The 24,357-nt window shown below is 42.2% G+C and overlaps 1 protein-coding gene across 4 annotated transcripts; it reads right to left on the reverse strand.

Moving 5' to 3' along the window:
• Nucleotides 1–378: 378 nt before the first annotated feature.
• On the reverse strand, nt 379–17,791 carry LOC139640205 (NACHT, LRR and PYD domains-containing protein 12-like). 4 transcript variants are annotated; one of them, XM_071514382.1, is made up of 12 exons: nt 17,741–17,782; nt 15,673–15,874; nt 11,974–12,259; nt 11,617–11,694; nt 9,243–11,046; nt 8,108–8,284; nt 6,707–6,880; nt 5,481–5,654; nt 4,543–4,698; nt 2,299–2,472; nt 1,494–1,540; nt 379–1,248 (listed from the first exon to the last, which is right to left on the reverse strand). In XM_071514382.1, the coding sequence occupies exons 3-12, from the start codon at nt 12,248–12,250 to the stop codon at nt 713–715; spliced, it is 3,597 nt and encodes a 1,198-aa protein (XP_071370483.1). In that variant the 5' UTR covers nt 12,251–12,259; nt 15,673–15,874; nt 17,741–17,782; the 3' UTR covers nt 379–712. The 4 variants fall into 4 exon arrangements, with proteins under 4 accessions (XP_071370483.1, XP_071370482.1, XP_071370484.1 ...); XM_071514381.1 differs by lacking the exon at nt 15,673–15,874 and having other exon boundaries at nt 17,741–17,791; XM_071514383.1 differs by lacking the exons at nt 11,617–11,694; nt 15,673–15,874 and having other exon boundaries at nt 17,741–17,791.
• Between the last annotated feature and the right edge of the window lie 6,566 nt (nt 17,792–24,357).

Consider the following 24,357-nt stretch of genomic DNA (forward strand, 5'->3'; position numbering starts at 1 on the left):
CATGAGCGCAACCCACATACTCAGCTGTGCTGCTCATCCCACAAATGCATGTTCCTTACAAATGGGGCACCATTTAAAAGGGAAATAAACAGGCTTTCCGACGGTATAAAATGTATTGCCAAGAAGCATTGTTACAACAGAGAAATAATCTACCAAACACAAATTTCCAAACTTTTTGTGCAATGTTTAGTTACATTTCTCAGCGACCTGCGATGTTTAATCTGAGGAGGCTAACAGGCCAACTGTGTGTGTGTGTGTGTGTGTGTGTGTGTGTGGCCCCCTAGTGGCTGTTAGGAGACTTTCACTCTCTCAGTTGAAACTGCTTGTTGGAAAAGATGAAGACCAAACAATGTTCATTTAGGAGAAACTTTAATTCTGACAAACAATTACAGAAAACTAGATAGAAGTTTAGCTTGGAATGATGAGATGACAGTAAAATACCAAATGTTGCTAAAGAAAGATATTTCAACCTGTCAATCATCAACAGCAGACTCTAAGATGAACAACCATAACTTGATTCTGTCTGGTTTCATTTCTCATTCATTTCATTTTCACAATAAAATGTAAAACCCTGTTCAGTTACCCAACACACACTATACACTCTATTTAGTAAAGTGTGTGTGTGGGTGTGTGTGTGTGATCCTGTACAGAGTGAACCATCATCTCAGCAGCTGTCTTTGGTCAGCAGTGTGAGTGTTTCTCTCTCCCTCCTCTATCTGACAAGAGACACTGAGGAACCAGACCCAGACTCAAACCTAAACCCAGGGTAGAGTGGTTCAGTGAATGTGGAGCGGAAGGTGTGGATGTGGATCAGTGTGTCAGAGGAAACTCTGTAGAAGGACAGAGAGCCAGCAGGCCAGTCCAGATACACTGCTACTGTGTCAGAGTCAGAGGAGGAGAGGGAAGGTATGTCTGTTGATCTGTAATTGTGCCAGACAGAGTATCTGTTACTATAGCAGATGAGACTCCAGGACTTTTCATTCCCTCCAAGCCTGCTGTCTTCACCCCCTCCTCTCCTACTGATTCCTCTGTAAGTCACTCCTATATCAACCTCTCCTTCCCTCTCGACCTCCCAGTAACAGCGACCAGTCAGACCATCTCTACACAGCAGCTGATCCCAGTAGTCAAATCTCTCTGGGTGATCAGGATATGGCTGCTCCTCTCTCACCAGTGTCACCATTCTGTTGTCTTCAGACAGGAAGAGGTTTCTGTGTGCTGTGTTTGGGTCCAGTGTGAGTTCACAGGCATCTGATGAGAGAACAAGACTCAATACAGCAGCAGCTTCTCATCTAATACACCTGTTGTGTTTATTATCTGTTGATTTATTAACAGATTGACTGTTCATTTCTTCAGTTTCATGATGACACATTTTGTCAGCCATCTTTCTTCAGAGTAGGATTTTAATGTAATAGATGTCACACATGAGCTTTCTATTTAAATAGAAACTGAATGTGCTGCTTTGTTTTCATGAATCAAACTAAATACACACTTACACTTCCTCAGACCTGGTTTCAGCCACCGCACTGCATCATGGTCCACACTGGGGGGGGGGGGGGGGTAAATAAAATCAGACAGCATAATCTCTTTAATAATGAACAAATAACCTTCATAACCTTCCATATGAGTGATTTTCCAGACGCCGTCACTCATATCCTCCATTCAACATTAAACAATAAACAACAGGAGTCCACTCCTGTAAATAATGTCTGTAACCATAGTAACGTTTACCGCAGACCAATATGGCAGCTCCCATCGCCTGTGTTTTCAGTCTACTGGACACCAGTAACACCAGTAACCAGAGGCGTCAGTTTATCCATCAGATTTTAATAAACCTCCATCGACAGCGGCGTGGTTTTCTCTTCCTCCACCTCATGAACTTGATACTTTAAAGAGACGCAACATTTGGCCTCAAGACACAGAACTGGTGGAGCAGCTGCAGTGTTGAGGAAACAGACTGATAGAAAATGTGAGAATGTCTCAACTCTTCCCTCCGTCTCTTTCAAATTAACGACGATAAAGTTACGTAACGTAACGAGCGGCCGTCCGGTCCGGTTCCGGTTCACGCTACTCGGACCGACCGGATCCGCTCTCGGATTCGGTATCGACACCCGAACGTTTCGGGTAGCGAGTTCGGTCGAAAGCTTCGCTCTCCTTAATAACCGAACTGTGTGTGAACCGAACGGGACGAAGCTCCGATGAGGAGCGACGGCTGTATTTAGCCGCGGTGCGGACGCAGCCGGTCTGACAGAGAAAATGTGTGTGACTCTCAGCCTTCTAGCGGACGTGGCCTCTCCGTACCTGAGAGAGTCCGGTCTCCGGTGTGGATCCTCCGGTCCAGCAGAGAGCAGCTTCACTCCTGAGGCTCCTGGATGATTGTAGCTCAGGTCCAGCTCTCTCAGATGGGAGGGGTTGGAGCTCAGAGCTGAGGCCAGAGAAGCACAGCCTTCCTCTGTGAGCAGACAGCCTGACAGCCTGCACACACACACACACACACACACACACACACACACACACACACACACACACACACACACACACAAACACACACACACACACACACACACACACACACACAGACAGACACACACACAGAGAGAGAGAGAAACACACACACACACACAGAGAGAGAGGAACACACACACACACACACACACACACACAGGCGCACACACACACACACAGAGACACACACACACACAGACACAGAGAGAGACACACACACAGAGACACACACACACACACACACACACACACACAGAGAGAGAGACACACACACAGAGACACACACACACACACACACACACACACACACACACACACACACAGAGAGACACACACACACAGAGACACACACACACAGTGTGTCATGAAGATTGATGGATTCAACATTTCATCACTTCCTTCACTGTAGAGTTTTACATAGCTTCAGTTAAATCAATATTCCACTTAGTTTCAACATGGACTTATTGATTTGAAAAGCAGAATATAATCTACTGACCGAGACCAGATGCAGCCGGACCAGTTTGTAGTTCAGATTTTTACTTCCCATTCATTTGAATGGAAACTGCCATCGAACACGTCGGTGAACAGATTCAACAGCAGATCCTGCTGCTGTGATTTTTAATTGACGTTTGGTTCTTCTGTTCAGAACAGAATTTCACCAAACAGCATCTTTACTGACAGAAGAGAACACAGCGGAGGGATACCATGTAGGAGAGAGAGTTCCTGTTCGGGAGACCGGATCTACTTTATTTTTAAATACTAACTTTAGTGTGAACCCAGAACAGAAATGCAATGTAACTGCGGACCAGTTGCTGCTTTATTGTCTTCCAGCAGGATCTGTTGTTGAATCTGTTCACCAACGAGTTCAATGTCAGTTTTCAGGAGGTTTTCTCCTCATTCAAACTCTACAAACTGGTCCAGCTGCATCTGGTCCTGGTCAGTAGTTTATATTCTGGTCTTCATGGCGGTCAGGTGCTGAATAACCCCCATGTTAAAACTAAGTGGAGTATCGCTTTAAACAGGAGCGCTGCTGTCCAACACACACACACAGCAAACACACTCTCCGGCAGCTGGAGCCAAAAGTGATTAAAACACAGAAACACTCTGCAGTGAAACGTCTTTAAACAGCTGCCACTGAACATTTATGATGTTTCACTTATAATCCTCCATTTGATATTTTTTAGGTTGCTCACACACTTCCTTGTTTACTTCACTGGCTGCTGGTTTTCTGCTGCGTTCAGGTCAAACTGGAAGAAGGACGGCTTCACTGCTTTGTTTCATTATTCTCATTTAAATATTATATGAGGTTATAGTGTTGAAAATAAGACTGAGAAACCAATTCATTCCCGCTTTTTATAATTATTATTATTATTATTATTATTATTATTATTTTAGTTTTATTCTGGCAGTAAAGAAGTGTTTTAAATGAAAGTTGACTGATCTATTCAACTTTTATTCAGGAGCTGAATTAACCCTTTAAACTCGACAGAAATAGTGATTTTACATATTGTGATAAAACTCGACAGCGCCTGATATGAACATTTTTATTGTAATAACATTTTCAGCTTCATCACCCAGCACTAATAGTTTGTTATTTCTTGTTTATTTTGAGCTTTTGCAGCTTTTGAACAGGTTTTCTGAAAAACAGATCGTAGCTCTCAGTGGAAACTCTTTGTTTAAAAACAGTTACATGTTGGATTTTCTCAGTAATAAACTGCTCTGAAATCAGTTATTATAATACAAAAACTGTCTCCAATATTAACAGCTGACCCCAGGATCAGGTTTGTGTTTTCATTTCAGTTCTGGACTCAGTTTGACAGAATCTGACAAGTCCTTTACTTCAGGTTTCACCAACAGAGGCAGTGAGGAGAGAAATAATGAAATATTCTCTCAGAGGAGAGAAAGTAGAGCTGAATGTTGGTTTCTCAGCTGCTTTCAAAAACCACATCAGCAGGAAAATGACAGTTCAGGTATTTTCTCTGACATTAATGTGCATGTAAAGCAGAATTTAAATGGTCTGTTGAACAGTAACATCCTGACCTGAGAGTCTCCAGTCTGCAGACAGACAGCAGCTTCAGTCCTGAATCCTGCAGGTCGTTGTTACTCAGGTCCAGCTCTCTCAGACTAGAGGACTGGGAGCTGAGACCTGAGGCCAGAGCTTCACAGCTTCTCTCTGACAGCTGACACACACTCAGCCTGAAGGAGAATTAGTGATGAAGACATACGTCTGTATGCTGATTTGGAAAAATACATCCACCATATGCTATGTTATGCCTTTAAAAAAAGCCATAAAGAAGAATAGTAAGATATATAAAGCAGATTTAAAGTGTTTTAAAACTCCACAGTGTAGGGAAGCTGATGGCAAAAGTGTTTTCATCTTCAGTGTTGAGTCTGGACTGAGGGAAAGTCAGGAGGACCTGAAGATCTCAGCTTGTTCTCCGGCTCACAGGGAACTAAGAGCTCTGCAGTGAAACTCAGGACCAAGACTAGACAAGCTTTAAATGTGATCAGTGAAATCTTAATATTAATTCTATATCTAAGTGGGAACCAGTGAAGAGATGCTAAACTTGGGGATATATGATCTCTTCTTTGCACTAGTTGAAACTCTAGCTGTTCTGTTCAGAAGCAGCTGGAGATGTGACAGTGAATTATGGCTGAGAGGAACAGAGGGAGGTGCAGTAATCTAATGACAAGATATCAGAGCATGGATGATCTTCTCTAAATCCTTCATATTCATGTCTGTGTATATGAATTTGGATCAGAATAAAACAAGTGCTGGAAAATTCCCAAACTTTCTATCCAGTGAAATTGAAATTGAAAATGCCGATGTAAAATGGATCTGAAATCCTGATATATAACTTGCAGGGTCGCACTTTGCAGATTGAAGAATCCTGATCTGAGAGACTGTTTTGAGAGAAAGGACCTTAGTTTGGAGAAATGTGTCAAATCAATTCAGAGAAACTGTAAAGTGATTTTACCTGAGAGTCTCCAGTCTGCAGTGTGGACTCTCCAGTCCAGCAGAGAGCAGCTTCAGTCCTGAATCCTGCAGGTCGTTGTTACTCAGGTCCAGCTCTCTCAGACTAGAGGACTGGGAGCTGAGACCTGAGGCCAGAGCTTCACAGCTTCTCTCTGACAGCCGACAGCCACTCAGCCTGAAGGACAAGAAGACATGTGGAAATGTTATTCTGTTATATTTAATGTCATTATTGTATTATTTCTACTGACAGACTGTATTGATGAGGTCCTGGTCTAAAGCAGGTCCCAGTGTGTTTGCATGGTGCTGTATACTGAGCTGACTGGAGCACTAACACTGACAGGGAAACTGGTTTGATTCCCACTGGGCCGCCCATGCTAACAATGTATTCACACATGGTGCTGTAAGGTGATTGGATAAATAAATCCACCAAACGGCACATGCTTTGTTACGCTGCACAACGAGACATAAAAAAGAAAATAAAGTGGATAGAAATTAGGAAACACTTTAAAAACAAGTGGATTTAAATAATAATATAAAATATAAACATGAGAAACAAGATGAAGAAGTGAGGAGAGACAAAAAAGATTACACACAAAAGCAAGTCAATAAAAGTGTGTTTTACAAAGAGTTTTAAAGATGATAGTGAATCTGCAGCCTCAGTCCCTCAGGAAGGCTTTCCACAGTCTGGAAGCCCTGAGGACTAAAGTGAAACCACCTTCAGTGTTGAGTCTGAACTGAGGGAAAGTCAGGAGGACCTGAAGATCTCAGCTGGCTCTCAGCTCACAGGGAACTAAGAGCTCCACAGTGTAATTCAGGACCAAAACTAGCCTGCTTTAAATGTGTTCAGTGCCATTTTAATATGAATTCTCTATCTAACTGGTAACCAGAGGACAGATGTTAAAACTGGGCAGATGATGATGTCACCTTCCCACTGGTTAAAATCTAGCTGCTCTATTCTGAAGCAGCTGGAGATGTGACAGTGAATTATGGCTGAGAGGAACAGAGAGAGGTGCAGTAATCTAATGACAAGATATCAGAGCATGGATGATCTTCTCTCAGTCACTGAGCTTCACTGCTGTGTATATGAAGCTGGATCAATAAAACTCAAATCCTCATGTAAAACCTGCAGGGCGACCTTTGCAGATTCAGGAATCCTGTTTTGAGAGAACGGACCTTAGTTTGGAGAAATGTGTTGAATCAACTGAGAAAAACTGTAAGTGATTTTACCTGAGAGTCTCCAGTCTGCAGTGTGGACTCTCCAGTCCAGCAGAGAGCAGCTTCAGTCCTGAATCCTGCAGGTCGTTGTTACTCAGGTCCAGCTCTCTCAGATGGGAGGGGTTGGACTTCAGAGCTGAGACCAGGACTTCACAGTCAGTCTCTGACAACCTGCAGCCACTCAATCTGAATAAAGAATAAAGCAAGTAGCTATAAAATAAAATATTCCTGAATGCTTTCAACAATCCAGTGTTTCATAATCCAATGGACTTCAGCATGTTGTCAGTGTGGATCAGCATCATGTCGGCCTTATAGAGTCTTTCCATCTGAAACCAGACAGGCTGTCACACCTCTGTCTCAGGATTGGTTCATTTTCCTTGAACACATTCTGTAACCAACCAGATGAATAAATCTGCAGTTTGGGCCCTGAATGCCAAGTAGTTTAAAATAAATAAAGGTTCAGTTAAGGTCCAGAATCCACTTTTTATTGGGACAATAATTTCAGATGGCAGTTTCTCTGGAAATAATTGTGATAAAAAGCTGAATTTGAGTTGGATGGGGCAGCCACCAAGAACTTAACCCTAACTAAATCCTAACTTGACCCTAACTTGACCCGAACCCTCCAGTCGTCTCTACCGGAGCAACAGATGAGAGTGAATCACAGATTTGGGGGTTTTATCAAGTCCAGGAAGCGACACAACCCAAGGTTCTACCAGAGTTCACATCCCTTTAAGTCTGTGGAAACACGTACAAAGAGAAACACCTCTGGTGTCCGAAGTGCATTTTACATCAAAATATGCATTAAAATTGGAGTTATGATAGAACAATTAGTTTTTACCATGAAGGAATTTCATCAGGAAGATGTTGCACACATTAACTCCATACCATCATGCTTAAACTGTGAAAGATACCAGAGTGTACTAATATGGACACATGTGACTTTTTATCTCTGAAGATACACAAAAGAAAATATCTTTAATACATTGTGTATCCATAGTTGGATCAATACCTGGGTGATTATGTCTCTATACGTTCTGGGTAATTACCACAATAAAAGTCTGATATTTAATTCCTTTATTGTGGGTAATTACCACAATAAAAGTCTGATATTTAATTCCTTTATTGCCTCTAACACTCTCACATCAAAGATTTGCCCCCAATAGATGGAGGCCATTTTGGAGCCATTTGGACTCCTGTATCTTTAAAACTATGGAGAATATCATCAACAAAGTTCATCGTTATTCATTTGAATACAAAAGGATTGTGTGAAAACAACATGAGGAGAATTTGACATCTAAGCCTCTAAAACCAGATCCTGTCTGATTTCAGATGGATCGACTCTATACAGACGTCCTCAAATTATAATATTCATATAATATTCATATCAGCACATTATTAAATATGATGTCTGACCTGAGAGTCTCCAGTCTGCAGTGTGGACTCTCCAGTCCAGCAGAGAGCAGCTTCACTCTGACTGAATCCTGCAGGTCGGTGTCACTCAGGTCCAGCTCTCTCAGAGGGGAGGGGTTGGACTTCAGAGCTGAGACCAGGACTTCATAGTGAGTGTCTGACAAGCTGCAGCTACTCAATCTGAATAAAGAATAAAGGAGGAGTTGGACTTCAGAGCGGACTTCAGAGCTGAGACCAGGACTTCAGAGCTGAGACCAGGACTTCAGAGCTGAGGTCTCTGAGAGTTCACAGCTAGAAAGTCTGTTTACAGATTTAATGTAAAATGATTATCAAAGCAGAGCTGAGACTAGCATACCAATCAAAACTTATACAGCATGCTACTACTACTAATAATGATGATAATAATGAGAATAATTTGCATTAAAGACTTAGAAATTTTCCAAAAGTGGTTAATGTATAATATAAACAGAAACCAAACAGAAAAGAATACATAAATGCAATTATATGAAAGCATTTCTGTAAAAAGTGTTTAAAAAAAGAATGAAAAATGATAGAGATTTCAGCCTGAGCTCCACAGGCAGTTCAGTTCAACTTCTGGTAAAACAACTCAGTAAAACAGCCTGACACCATTAGAGTCCGGCTTCACCACAGATTTGGTTGGGGTTTAGTTACTTTTAAGCTTTTGAGCCTACAGCATTAAATTCCAACTTTCCAAGTCGTATTTCCCACTTTGTCGGCTCGTTCATGTCGCTCTCTGTAATTCTGATATTTCTGACATGAGCTGAAGGCAGGAGAAGACGAGGGGAATCTTTCATAGATATTACACCAATAAAGAGTTGAACTAGACTAAAGAATGAAACTCAACAAACAACCGATCTGTTAGATCAGTAACTGGAATGTGAAACTGAACCTGGAACAGTAATGACTTTACTCTGTTACAGAAAAAAGTAATGTGATTACAGTGACACATTACTCTGTAACGTGTTACACCCAACACTGTGTACCACTGCTATGTAGAACAACAGTTAATAGTGTGTATGTTTGAGGAACTATAGATCTTTATTGTAATTCTGATGGTGTCAGGTATGAAGGTCGCTCTACACTGTTCTATACTGTTGGTATTCACATCAGGACTAACCGAGCCTTCCTGCAGTTCCTCACAGCTGGCATCAGTCTCCGTCGTCCCCCCTCTGATGCGTTGTAGGCCTTCAGGTCCAACACATCCAGAACCTCCTCTGACATCTGCAGCATGTAGGCCAGAGCTGAGCAGTGGATCACAGAGAGTTCCTTCTCTGATCTGGTCTCTGACTTCAGGAACTGTTGGATCTCCTGATGTACTGACTGGTCGTTCATCTCCACCAAACAGTGGAAGATGTTGATGCTTCCGTCAGGAGAGATATCATCAGTGTCCATCTCCTTCAGGTTGCTGATGGCTCTCTGGATGCTTTCTGGTCTGCTCTCTGTCTGACCCAGCAGGCCTCGTAAGAGTCTCTGGCTGGACTCCAGTGAGAGGCCATGAAGGAAGCGGACAAAGAGGTCCAAGTGGCCATTTTCACTCCTCAGGGATTTGAACATGGCTGCCTCCAGGAAGTCATCCAGGGGTTGTTCACTCTCTTCAGATCTACCCCAGTCTCCCAGGAATGTCTCCAGTACCTTCTCATCTCTGTTTGTGTGACAGTGGAACATGTAGACAGCAGCCAGAAACTCCTGAATGCTCAGATGGACAAAGCAGAACACCTTGTCAGGGACCTGGTACAGCCCACACTCCTCTTTAAAGATCAGTGTCAACACTCCTGAGTACACTGAGGCTGCTGTGATATCAATGCCACACTCTGTCAGGTCGGCTTCATAGAAGATCAGGTTGCCTTTCTCCAGCTGCTCAAAAGCCAGTTTTCCCAGAGAGAGAATCATCTTCCTGGTCTCTGTAGTCCAGTGTGGATCTGTCTCAGTTCTCTCATGATACTTGACGTTCCCCCGGATGGACTGAACCACCAGGAAGTGGATGTACATCTCAGTCATGGTCTTGGGCAGGTCTCCTCTCTCACTGGTTTTCAACACATGGTCCAGAACTGTAGCAGTGATCCAGCAGAAGACTGGGATGTGGCACATGATGTGGAGGCTTCGTGAAGTCTTGATGTGGGAGATGATTCTGCTGGCCTTCTCCTCATCTGTGAATCTCTTCCTGAAGTACTGCTCCTTCTGTGGGTCAGTGAAGCCTCTCACCTCTGTCACCATGTCAACGCACCCAGGAGGGATCTGATTGGCTGCTGCAGGTCGTGTGGTTATCCAGAGGCGAGCAGAGGGAAGCAGTTTCCCCTTGATGAGGTTTGTCAGCAGCACATCCACTGAGGTCGACTCTGTAACATCAGTCAGGATCTCGTTGTTCTGGAAGTCTAGAGGAAGTCGACACTCATCCAGACCGTCAAAGATGAACACAACCTGGAACTCGTCAAAACTGCAGATTTTTGCTTTTTTGGTCTCAGTAAAGAAGCGATGAAGAAGTTCCACCAAGCTGTACTTTTTCCCTTTCAGCAGATTCAGCTCTCGGAAAGTGAATGGAAATGTGAACTGTATATCCTGGTTGGCTTTGTCTTCAGCCCAGTCCAGCGTGAACTTCTGTGTTAAGACTGTTTTCCCAATGCCAGCCACTCCCATTGTCATCAGTTTTCTGGTTGGTTTATCTCTTCCAGGTAAGGGTTTAAAGATGTCTTCACATTTGATTGTTGTTTCTGGTCTCACTGGTTTCCTGGATGCTGCTTCAATCAGTCTGACCTCATGTTCATCATTGACCTCTCCACTCCCTCCCTCTGTGATGTAAAGCTCTGTGAAGATCTGATTCAGAGGTGTTGGGTTTCCTGCTTTAGCAATCCCCTCAAACAAATCCTGAAACTTCTCCTTCAGATTGGATTTGTGTTTATGTTGGCACTCTGCAGCAGGAGTTTCTGAATGAATAAACAACAGATGAAATCAATGAGAGGTGAGTAATGAGTAATGTAAACATTTCCTGATAATTTACACATTCCCAACTCCATGGACTCTATTCAGCTCATTACTGGTGGGTGGACAAGCAGGTCCTGACTGGGTGTAAGGTATAAGGTAGCTGTTGTTGAGTCGGTTATTATTAATCAACCACAAGTTTCATGCAACCAATCAGATTCCTTAAAGACACATTGACACTGTGCTGATTCCCATAAAGCTCTGCTAGCTGTGCTTTATTGGTTGCACTGACAACTTCTGTGTTAACCAAGCAGCTAGCTGCACTCCTTCTCACTTGCTGCTGTTTGTTATGTTCATGTATGTAAACTACTTTGGGGAAAACTTTTCACACAATACACATGCATTGGTAATGATAAAACCCCTGATACCCCTGAGGACCTTCTTTACTGGGATTATGGATAAAGTGATGATGCAACATGTACAAGGCTGCATCACACTTGTCTTGTAGAAGATACTGTCAGGTATTATTGTTATATCGTGCACAACTGTGATCAGTCTTTGAGCAAGATACTAACCCCCGACCTGCTGCAGGGGCACCGAACTACCTGGCTGACCCTGCACCCCAACTAGAGGCCGAAGTGAGAATTCACCCACTGGGGAATCAATAAAATATATTAAAATCCAAAGAAATTACATAAATACAAATACAATACAATAAACACATACACTCACAAGGCCGCCTGTCTCTCTTCACAACTATTGTCTGGATGTCGTTCAGCAAAAGTAGATATAAAAATGATACAGCCTGCACTTTGTGTAAATTGCTGGTATAAAGTCTTATATAATAAATCATTATATGTGATGCATGATTGCATAAGTAGTATCCTTTTTTCAAATGTCCCTTTTTTTTTTAAAATCCTCCCATGACTTACCTTTGGTTTCTGAGCTGCTGTTTGACAAACTCTGCACTAGATCATTCCTGTTGATCTTCATTAAAACCTTCTTGGTCACCTCCAGAGTGTTTCCACAGTAGGTCTGCACCATCTGATCCACTGTGTCCTGCCTGTCTGCCTTCTCCAGTCGGCTCTTTTTGATGGCTGGGAAACCTTCTGGGCTGTTAGGTTGCTGCAGGAACCACTTGAAGCTCTTGAACTCTTCCTCTCCCAAATCATCCAGCGTTTCCAAGAGCTTCTCTGCGTCCGTCGCCATCTTTGCTCCCTGGTAAAATAGGAAATATTCAACTCCAAGAACGATTATGCCATTTCCCACAGGAATGACTAAGATTCATCTCTTCGCAAGATCACTTTATCAGCCAGGTCACACAAGTAATCGGTAATGTAATTAGTAATATTTGTTCTATTTTCTGACCTTATCTACCCCTTCATTACAAACACACAGTACCCGTACAGGCTTTTCCACTAGTGCATACAATGTCCAGCTGGGTGAAAATAGAAGCCGACCGGGGACCGGGGACCGGGGGGTTCTGCTCAACAACGTGGCTAAAGTTGTCTATCACACAGTTTTTAAGGTTGTATTGTTTGTTTTTTTTATTATTTAAAGTAAAGATGGTAACAAACTGCATTGCATTTACATTTTGCGAACCTGCATTTACATTTCACAGCAAGCTGGGCTACTGTATAAACATAAAAATACAATAAAATGGAATCCCTCCTTACATACTGTAATTGGCAATATAATGAGGGGTGTTTCCTTGCAATTTTCATAGATTAGGCTAGATTATAGACTACACTGTGCATGGATAATTCCGAGTGCATTTCCAAATGGTTCGAGGCGATTTTGCCGCGTAGTTTGCACTATTGAATCACAAGCATTCATGGTTAGAACGCCCGTTTTGTCAATCAAATGTATATCAAACCTTGGAGTGCTATACCTCGTTTCGTTCAGAAAAAGAAGAACTTTCCAGTCAATATAATCTCACAAGCAAGGGGACATATCTGAGAGCATGACAGGTGAAATAAAAATACATGGGCTTTACCGATTTGGGAGGCTTCAACGCACAATATGTAATTTTCTGCCGCTAGGGGTCTCTCAATCAAAACAATAACAAAAGACGGAGTTTGATGATGTCGTGAAGTAGCGTGCGATCATGGGAGTTGTTGTCTTCATTGTTAAACAACCAATAGTGCCGTTTTATTTTTAGGTTAGGATTCCTTCAGTGTTCATTGTTCAGGAGGTTTTTACCGGGAGCCGAATTATCCGCAGAGGTCTCCTCCTCTCCAACACAAACGGACCCGGTAATTAAAACAGTAAAAACGCTGAGTAAAGCAGTTTCACGTTAAAAATCAGTGTTTCTCCGACGCTCTTCGACGGACACAGGAAGTCCGGGGGGGCTGCGAGCCGAGCTGTTTGCTCAGCTTGTTTGCTCTGATAACTTAAGATCCAGACGTCGGATGACTAAAATCCTTCGTCTGGTTAAAAGATATTAAAAACGACCAAGATCTAAAAAGTGACGGTGACGTGGCTTGAAACAGTAAGAAAGTAGTCGGCTGGAAATGTTTTAATGTCCGGCCGACAGCCGGCCGTTATGGAAAACTCTGTACATATGCATTTCTTCAGCTTCACAACCAACCCAAACTTTCAGATGTGATGATGTGTTACTGCGCGACAAAACTGTAGGTAAATTTTTGACAGTTAGCCATTTGTTAGCTACTTACTTTATTAGGGTGCATAAAACCTTCACAATTCACAAAAGGGTTTTTTTAGGCATTATTCTGGATAGAGACAGGAAGGTATGGGAGAGAGAGGGGAGGACAAGATTCAAACCCAGGTCACTGCGGGAAGGACTGAGCCATGTGGTCCATGCTCAACTCAGTGATCCACCGGGGCGCCCCACAAAGGGGATGTTTAATGGTTTATTTTATCTCCAAAACAAAACATGAACACTTTCTTAAACTTGTCTTAACCACAGACCTTATTTTCAGGCTTTTAACCAAAACCCCATTGAAATCCTACAGTATAGCCGAGGGAACCATGGCTCAAACATGCTGACTCACTTCCTGGTTTTAGGACTCAAAACCAGACCGCTCTATACTCACTCCTTTTCTGTACTGACAAACCAAAAGCAAAAAGGAAAAAGCAGTGTAAGCAAAGACACCATTATAGGCAGTGTTGGGCGGTAATGTGATTCAGTAATGAGTAGTGTAAGGGATTACAATTTCAAATTCAGTAATTACATTACAGTTACTGATCCCAGTAACACTCCGTTACTGCGCTACTTAAGCCTGAACCCCTGTCAACCTTTTCAATGGTTTTTTTTTCCTCCCCTTTTTCTCCTCATATGTATCTTAAGGTCATGTGCGAGCCGGTTTACGTCGGCTGCTAGCTAAAACAGCAAGTGTGAGGGAGAGACGCAGACCTTCAGCAGCTGGAAGTTTTCCCGTTACTTTGAATTTATCTCAGTCAAGGACACAAAGCACATTATCGTCCGTTGTAAACTTTGTAAACTTTGTGTGGCAGCAAACCGCTTTCCACAGCGAAAAACACAACATCCAACTTATCATCATCTAATACGACAACACAGCCATGAGAAACTCTCTCTTTGGGGTTGAGACCCTCAACCGGTTCTCAAACATAAAAACATTTACCCCGCCCCCATCTAGCGCCTGTGGAGCGGCTGTTCGGTTCAGGAAGTTTGCTGCTCACCTCCAGAAGGAACAGACTGTCTGACAACAGGTTAGAGAAGCTTCTCCTTATGAGACACAATCGTTGTTTCACTTCTGAACAGTCAGCAGGCCTAGCTGTGGTCAGGAGCTGCTCTTACTAGTGTTTTCCTCAGTGTTTCAATAAATGGCGTCCTGGCGTTTCAAGACAACATACAGTGTTACAAAACACCCTCTGGTGACTGTTTTGACATCTGAAAATGGTGCTTTGAGGCACTCAGGTCACAGAGTTTTCAAACCTGATATGGAGCATGGACACACCGATGAGATAAGTGGTTTGAAACACATTTCAGAGATTCACACTTTTTTTTTCCAACATTGGAGACACCCCTGATTATAGAGATTCCTTCGTCAGTTCTGGGTGTCTGTGTTCATTTGATCTGAGGCTGCTGTCACTTCCTCATAACTTCACTATCAAAGTCTAGAAACATCAGTCTGACACCAAACCGGTCTAACCTGAGGCCAGAAACCAGGTCTGAGGCAGAGAAATCACAGATCAGGTGATGTAGTTCTACTGTGTGTCCACTAGATGGAGACATTAACCACATCATCTACAGTGAACTAAACAGCAGACCAGCACACACAGATGTAATGATGGAGGAGGAGAAATTTATGTCGCTTTAAAATTCATTGAAAGAGTGAGAATGAGAGTGTCGATCTAAAATCTGTCTGACGTCACACAAAATGAATGAAATGAATGAAAGACTTTTACCGGGACTTTTTCAGATACAGATGAGCACAATAATTTCTCGGTACAATTAGGACATCAGATGCGAGGGACACGTATCAACAAACCAGCCTATAACAACACACACATGCATGAGCATTGTAAATACCAACAAAAATAGGCCAGGCTGCCTACAAGGGATCCAGTCCTCACCAGCACCCATCACATACAATACAGTGCTAACAGTGAATAATACAGTTACTGTAATTGGGAATAGCCCTTACCTTAAAACAGGGCGGTGTCACCCCGGGCGTTGGCGGCTTTGTGCTGACAGCAGTCCCAGCAGGTGAAGCATCAGATCGGTCAAGCTGACATTTGCGGTAGAAGCTTCTGGCTCTGGTTGCTCTTCAGAGTCGATTGGCTTCGATTTTTTGGTAAATCCAAAACAAGTAAGCTTCCTTGTTTTCTTTTTGACATGTCTGCAGTCTGCTGACAAAACAGAGAAATTAATAATGGTGATTTGGCACACAGAATAGGGCTGGGCAATATGGTTGAAATCAATATCATGATAATCATAAGGATTTTTCTCAATATCAATATATATCACGATATGCTTCATGTATGCAAATCACATTAAATAATCGAATTAATGTTCATCTCATTGAACCGAACGGTAATGTTAGGTGTGATGTCAAACAAAACAGAAATATTCAAATAATATTCCTACCATACCTTACCAGTTTTTAAGTAAAATTTGCTTGTCATCATCAGTTCAGACAGCAGAAATGTGTCACGATATCAAAATATCTTCATATATCACGATATGATTCCACTGAAAGACGATAAACGATAATATTGAATTATCGCCCAGCCCTAGCGCAGACTGAGTGGGACTAAGAAAGTTTTTTTTCTGATCTTTGAGTTAAAGTGAGTGAAGTTTGATATTGCGCCGCCACGCTTCGATGGTGATGGTAAGAACAGCATGCATGCCGGTATCTTTATTAAAGTGAATTAGTGATGAATCACCCTCAAGCATGAATCATACATCAATAATAGCCTAATTTTACGCATGATCCATGATGATGAAGATACAGAAAAATAGAAATGCATGGCAAAAATAGCATATCGTCAATATTTTAGAGAACCCCCAAAATTTGACAAATCATGTTTTCAGGGGAGCTCATGTGTTATTAAGTAGAGCCAGGCTCCCCCTGGCTCTACCAGCCCCCAGGCGGCAGGTCTCAGCCTTGCTGCCAGGTTGACATGGTGGCCAACGCTGGTACTGCAGCCTAAAATTGTGGCCCAAAAAGCGTTTTCCCCATAGACGCCATTGTAAAAGACAGTCCTCTAAAACTGTTCAGATGATTCCTACAACACCACACAAGACCTTAAAACACTCTTTCAATTATGTATTTTTTAATCATGAAGGCCGATTTTTTTTTTTTTAAATCACTCGGAGCCGTATAAAAGGCTGTTTTTTGTGTGTGACGTCACATCAGGGTACGAGCCAAGCACGCGCCTCTGAGCTCTGCATCGGGGACGAGCGTCCTGCTTCCTCTGCTGCTCCGTCTGTCAGCTGTTCCTACAGTCCGGCTTCGCTTTTATTAACATATTAAGGATTTTACATGAGTAGCCCACCGGTATTTAATATGTACAGATAACAACTGATCACTGAAAACGGAGGTTTGGGGTTAGGTGTGTTTTCTGTGCTTGTTCCTGACATGGAGATGTAGACAGCAAGCTAACTGTTAGCCTTGTTTTTAGCCTACTACTACTTTCTAGCCTAGTTTTAACGTCTGTATTGTTTTATCTTTCATATTTGTCCTTATGGCCCGGTCTGTCTTGAAGCAGCAGGTCAGTGAAAGCAGCCTGGTTAAATAAGTAAATATAAGATGTGAAAAGATAGTTTCCACAACATCATTAATGTTGAACTAGTGAGACAAACCTTATTTGAACTGGTGTTTTTGTTCAGAAATGGTCAGAAAGCCTCCTGTTAGCATCGCTGGCTGCTAGTGAGAGTCAAAGGGAACTGAAGGTTTTTCCCTCAAACCTGCAGGCAGAAAGCAACACAACTAATTACTAACTACTTCTACTTTTAGTAGATTTACATTTGAACATGAACACACTAACACTAACATGTTGGAAAACCGTTAGAAGAGCGTTGAGTTGTGTTTTGAAGCTACACATCCGGTTTGTACACAGACAAACCTTTAACGGCTGAGTTGTAGATTTCCTCTTGTTCTAGTCTAAATAAGCTAACGGCAGGCGGGAACAGGCACATAAAAGATCTGCTGATAGAGTCAGGAAAGGAAAATACACTGAAACTGTCATGGAAACTGATGTTTACAATACCTTTAGGTGGAGAAAATCATCTGTGACACGACGAGAAGTGAAGGTGAAACTAAGAGAGAGAGAGAGAGAGAGAGAGAGAGAGAGAGAGAGAGGGGGGGGGGGGGGGCAGAGAGAGGAAGTGAGAGAGAGGGGGAAGGGAGAGGAAGAGGGAGGGGTGGGCAGAGAGAGAGAGAGAGAGAGAGAGAGAGAGGGAGGGAGGAGGGGGGAGGGGTTGTGGCCTGGTTGGATCCAGTAAATATCTCTGTCTCTGTTCCTGTATTAAATCTAAAGCTTCTTTCCACAGCATGTTTTGGTCTAAAGTGACGAGGCTGAATCTGTTCTGGTCTAACTGAACCTGCCATCTAAACAATGTGAATTATTACATGCACTGCAGTTCTAGTGGTGTGTATTGGTTTGGCTGCTCCATTGATTCTCAACGGGGTGAAATGTTTCCAAACAGATATGAGATCAGTTGTAATTATAGTTACATTTCACAGCGACCTGCGATGTTTAATCTGAGGAGGCTAACAGGCTCATCAGATTGTTCAGGACAAAATGTTGACTATTATTTCCCGTAACTGAACATTGTTGTGAAATATGACTCATTTGTTTCATATTAATGACAAGAGAAAAGGATATGAAATGTACCATAATAACACAATAAAAGAGGGTTACTTGACAATTATAACATCAAATGTATAGAAGTTTACTAATATAACATAGGCTATATGTGTGTGTGTGTGTGTGTGTGTGTGTGTGTGTGTGTGGATACCGTCTTCTGTGTTCATTTGTGTGATCTGTAGGCGATTCAATGAAAACGGTTGCAGGTGACAGGAATAGTTTTATATAGATCACCACATTATTCCCATTGCAGACACAAAGAGTGCAGCATGAAACTTCTTATCACATGCAGCACCACCCAGTACATTTTATTTTGCCAGTGCAAAAAAACATCCTGTAGACTGACAGTTTTTCACAATTGCTTACACACATTCTCTGAAACTAGGGCTCATTTTCTAAAAACTCTAAACACTAAACACAAAACCACTAACACAAAATGCAAAACTCCACAAAATGAAGCACTGCATTCAAAACCATCGAATCTCTTTTCAAAATGTTGTTTTGCAGTAAAATGACACACAACCGTCTTTCTAAGTTACGCCATCTGGAAAATCACTCATACAGAAGGTTATGGAGTTTACTTGTTCCTTATCAAAGAGATTATCCCGTCTGTCATGTTGAGTGTGTCCAGAAATAATTGGTAATAACATGAGAACTGGTTGAGTGAAGGGCTGTGAGCCACATCACTGTGGGCTTTTCAAAACCAGCTCGGTCCAGCTGAGTCACACTTCTTTTACTGCGTTATTCACCGTTTCCAACATTCAAAATCGACATCCTATGAAAGTATTTGTATTGAATGTTGATGCGTAACTTCTCCAACAAGAATTTCTCTGGTAAATGGTTGAAGCCATTGCAGTTTCCTTTATGTATGATCAGGATGTCTCATAGTAGCCTATGTGGACTTGTTTATGTTGTGCACAGTGCAGTTATATCTTTAGTCCACTACTTGAAGGGCAGGTTTGTGAAAATGAGCATTATGTAGCCTATGCAATAATCAAATATTGTTATAGGTCCCCAGCAGTCGGAGCTGTAAGGTCATACAGTCGGTCATGTAGTGATGTTCAGGCTGTTGGTCTACAGTCAGCTGTGTGGCTGCACTGAGCTCCACTGTGCCTCCAATGCACTTGTTGTCTTTTTTTTTTTTTTTTTTTTTTTTTTTGGGGGGGGGTTTCAGAGTTGGACATACAGTCGAAAATAGGAAAAATAATTTTCAATGCAGATATAGAGAAAACTTGAAAAAAAAATAAAGAAAATAAAAATAAAGAAAAAACGGATATACATGAGAACAGATAACAAATCGATTTTTACAGGTGAGTTATCGTACACATATGAGGAAAAAAAGCAGTATTGCAAAATAGTTTGCAATTTGCACTTTTTCACAAATTCAGTTCAAATATAACACGGAAATGTATTAAGACAAGATTAATTAGAAAAAATAAAAAGGAAATGGAAGTAAAATAGGAAAAGAAAGTAAATAATAAAAAAAAAACGGATATACATGAGAACAAGCAGTATTGCAAAATAGTTTGCAATTTGCACTTTAATTTTTCGCAAATTCAGTTCAAATATAGACAACATGTAAATGTATTAAGACAAGATTAATTAGAAAAAATAAAAAGGAAATAATGGAAGTAAAACAGGAAAAGAAAATAAATAATAAAAAAAAAGGTGGCGAAAAATGTAATTGGATGTCGGATTGGTCAGTTGTGCTTTTGAGACTCGTGTTTAAACTAGGCTAGTTTGTCATAGCTCATTGTTATTGAAGTGGACTGTAAAGGCTTTCCAGATCTGGAAGAATTTGTCTTACACACACACACACACACACACACACACACACCCACACACACACACACACACACACACACACACTTTAAATAGAGTGTATAGTGTGTGTTGGGTAGCTGAACAGGGTTTTAACAACAAGAACATGAACATTTTATTGTGAAAATGAAATGAATGAGAAATGAAACCAGACAGAATCAAGTTATGGTTGTTCATCTTAGAGTCTGCTGTTGATGATTGACAGGTTGAAATATCTTTCTGTAGCAACATTTGGTATTTTACTGTCATCTCATTCCAAGCTAAACTTCTATCTACTTTTCTGTAATTGTTTGTCAGAATTAAAGTTTCTCCTAAATGAACATTGTTTGGTCTTCATCTTTTCCAACAAGCAGTTTCAACTGTGAGGGAGTGAAAGTCTCCTAACGGCCACTAGGGGGCCACACACACACACACACACACACACACACACACACACACACACACAGTTACTGACAAGAATAATTTTATTTATATAGTGCTTTTCTAGGTACTCAAAGCGCTTCACATATGGGGGGGGGGGGGACTAAACTCATCCACCACCGATATATTTATATTATATTATATTATATTATATTATATTATGTTATATTATTACACATGCTCGACCAGTGAAATCTTTAGCTTTCTATGATGTCACATTTTCAAACACTGTCCGGGGCTGAAATAAAAATGTCAAGAGAAAATCATTTTGGTGTCCCAGCACCCAGTTTTATTTGATAAAAACTGCGATGGCTATGCTCTAAAGCTCGGGTACGGGGATGTGATGAAGTGCTGAAGCTGAAATACACTTGTGGTGAAGCTGACATCCTGAAACACCGTCTGAAGCGTCCATGATGCAGCTGCAGCTCTCGGTTGAGATGGAACTCTCCGCCTTTCCAAAACAGGACGGACCAAAGGTGTAGGCTTACTCTGGAAAGAGGTAGGGACAAATCAGTAGGGTGTCTGAAGGTTGTCCCCCAAAATGTTATTCTTTAAACACATTCTACACAACTTTCTATGCCTCTTTAGTACTCTTGAACACAGTAAAAGTTGGAAAATTACCAGTCCAAACACATAAACACATTTGAATAATTTAGAAAAATATTCAAAATCATAATTTTTTATGTGGCAGACCTGTTGCTGCTCAACCCTTCATCACTCAAACACCTGAGAGCGGAGGTGATGGGAAGTGCTGCAGCTGAAATACACTCACTGAGCACTTTAGCTAAGTCTAACTAAACACAATCAACAGTGAACAAAATTATGTAGGACAAGCATAGCGAAAAACACAGGTAGGCAAGAGCAGATTTAGCAAGACAAACAATCTACCTGTTCTACAGCCTAACCTACCCGGCACCCAGCCTTAGACAATAAATGCACACAAGGAAAAACTCCCAAGAAAAACCTAGTAGGAAAACTTGGAAGAAACCTTGGGTGGGTTGAGGCAAATAAGGATCCCCCCCCTCCATATCATTGAAAGACAGAATTGGCTTGAGTTTGGAAATGGTTCTAAACTGATAGTAACTATTTTTAACAACAGAACTGATTTGTTTAAGGAGACAGAGCTCAGAATCAAAGATAACACCCAGGATTTTTGCATGTGACTTCACATACGGGGTAAGGTGGCCTAGCTTATTGGCAAGATGACGTCTGGACTGAGAGGGACCAAAGATAATTACTTACAACAGTTTTTTTTACTGTTTAGCTGAAAGAAATTATTTGCCATCCAGCCTTTAATGTCCTTGAAGCAGTCCAGGAGAGGCTGTAGGGAATCCCTAGATTTTAGTGGGAGGTACAGCTGTGAATGATCAGCATAAAAGTGACAGGAGATGTCATATAAATTGATTTCCTTTTTGAGAGGAAACACTGAGGGAGTCACTCTCAGAGAAGTTCTGCTGGCTGACCAGAGGTGTCACCAGTGTGAGAGTGACTGCTCAACATCTTTCTTTCTTTTCGTTTTTAATGTCATTTTATGTATTTTTATGTATTTTATGTATTTTTTCTGTTTTATGTGAAGCACATCGTATTTGCCTTGTGTATGAAATGTGCTATATAAATAAAGTTTGCCTTGCCTTGCCTTGCCTTATACTTCCTAATAATGTTTCCAAGAGGGAGCATGTACAGACAAAATAGAACTGGCCCCAGGATGGATCCCTGAGGGACCCCATAGGTGACAGGGGCAGAGGACGAGGAAAACTGACCTATAGCTACTGAGAATGTCCTATGTTTAAGACAGGATTTAAACCAGTTTAGTGCTGTACCCTTAATACCAACCCGCTGTTCGAGACGTGCCAAAAGGATGTTATGATCCATGGTATCCAAGGCAGCACTAAGATCCAGTAAAACCAGGATGGCATTTGCCCCAGAGTCAACAGAGAGTAACACATTGTTTGTCACTTTTAACAGAGCTGTTTCAGTGCTGTGGAGGGCTTTGAACCCTGATGAAATGGATCAAGGATCTCATTGGTATTCAGGAATGGTTGTAGTTGTGACAGGACGATTTTCTCCATTATTTTTGAGACAAATGGCAATTTAGAGATGGGCCGATAGTTATTTAAACATTTAATGTCAAGGTTATTATTAGGGACAGTGCCAGAGGCTAAGCAAGAATTAATAATAACTTGGATGCTAGGTCCAATTATATCAAAAGTATCTTTTATGATATGGGAGGGCACAACATCATGGGGGGAGGTAGTGGGTTTCATGTGCATGACTATGTTCCTCAACTCAGACAAGGAAACCGGTTGAAAATGATTAAAGGTAGGCGAGGCCCCTACGCTTTGGGGCCGGGTGTCAGAGAGAGGGGGAGGGAACAGTGATCAAATGTTTTAATTTTTTTCAGTGAAAAACCTCAAAAAATTCTCACAGATGTCCGTGGATGCTTCAACATCGTGAGAGACACGGGGATTGAGGACAGAATTTGTAGTGCTGAACAGAATTTTAGGTCTGTGTGAATGTTTACTGATTATCTCAGAGAAATATTTAGCCCTGACATTTTTTGGCTGCTGTCTGGCTAATTTGATTAGTGTGTTAATATTCTTCCTTCCAGTCCGACGATCTTTTGGCTGAGACGGTGACAGCCGGAACAGTCAGGAGGAGAGGTGAGCGGAGCCATGAATGAGGATGAAGGTAGTAGTAGCGATAGTAGCAGCAGCAGCAGCAGTTACGGTAGGGCAGCTAACGCTATGCCGCTAGCTCCGCTAGCCGTGCTGTGGCGTCCTCACAGCGGCTCAAAACTGTCAGAATCAGGCCCAGCCAGTCCAGGAGTAATGGTAGTCGGTAGAGGAGATCAGGCTGTAGCTGGTAGGACCCTGGGAACTTAGGGCCTTGGGAACATAGGATCCTGGGAACATAGGACCTTGGGAACATAGGAACTTGGGAACATAGGATCCTGGGAACATAGGACCTTGGGAACATAGGAACTTGGGAACATAGGATCCTGGGAACATAGGACCTTGGGAACTTAGGACCCTGGGAACATAGGAACTTGGGAACATAGGATCCTGGGAACATAGGACCTTGGGAACTTAGGACCCTGGGAACATAGGACCTTGGGAACATAGGACCTTGGGAACATAGGATCCTGGGAACATAGGACCCTGGGAACATAGGGCCTTGGGAACTTAGGACCCTGGGAACATAGGATCCTGGGAACATAGGACCTTGGGAACATAGGAACTTGGGAACATAGGATCCTGGGAACATAGGACCTTGGGAACTTAGGACCCTGGGAACATAGGACCTTGGGAACATAGGACCTTGGGAACATAGGACCCTGGGAACATAGGACCTTGGGAACATAGGACCTTGGGAACATAGGATCCTGGGAACATAGGACCCTGGGAACATAGGGCCTTGGGAAATTAGGACCCTGGGAACATAGGATCTTGGGAACATAGGACCTTGAGAACTTAGTACCTTGGGAACATAGGGGGCCTTGGGAACTTAGGACCCTGGGAACATAGGGCCTTGGGAACTTAGGACCCTGGGAACATAGGACCTTGGGAACATAGGAACTTGGGAACATAGGATCCTGGGAACATAGGACCTTGGGAACTTAGGACCCTGGGAACATAGGAACTTGGGAACATAGGATCCTGGGAACATAGGACCTTGGGAACTTAGGACCCTGGGAACATAGGACCTTGGGAACATAGGACCTTGGGAACATAGGATCCTGGGAACATAGGACCCTGGGAACATAGGGCCTTGGGAAC

This window comes from Centroberyx affinis, unplaced genomic scaffold (genome assembly GCF_046629955.1).
Source record: "Centroberyx affinis isolate AG114_WGS23_722 - 3 ecotype Tasmania unplaced genomic scaffold, CSIRO-AGI_Caff_v1 ptg008607l_1, whole genome shotgun sequence".
NCBI lineage: Eukaryota > Metazoa > Chordata > Actinopteri > Beryciformes > Berycidae > Centroberyx > Centroberyx affinis.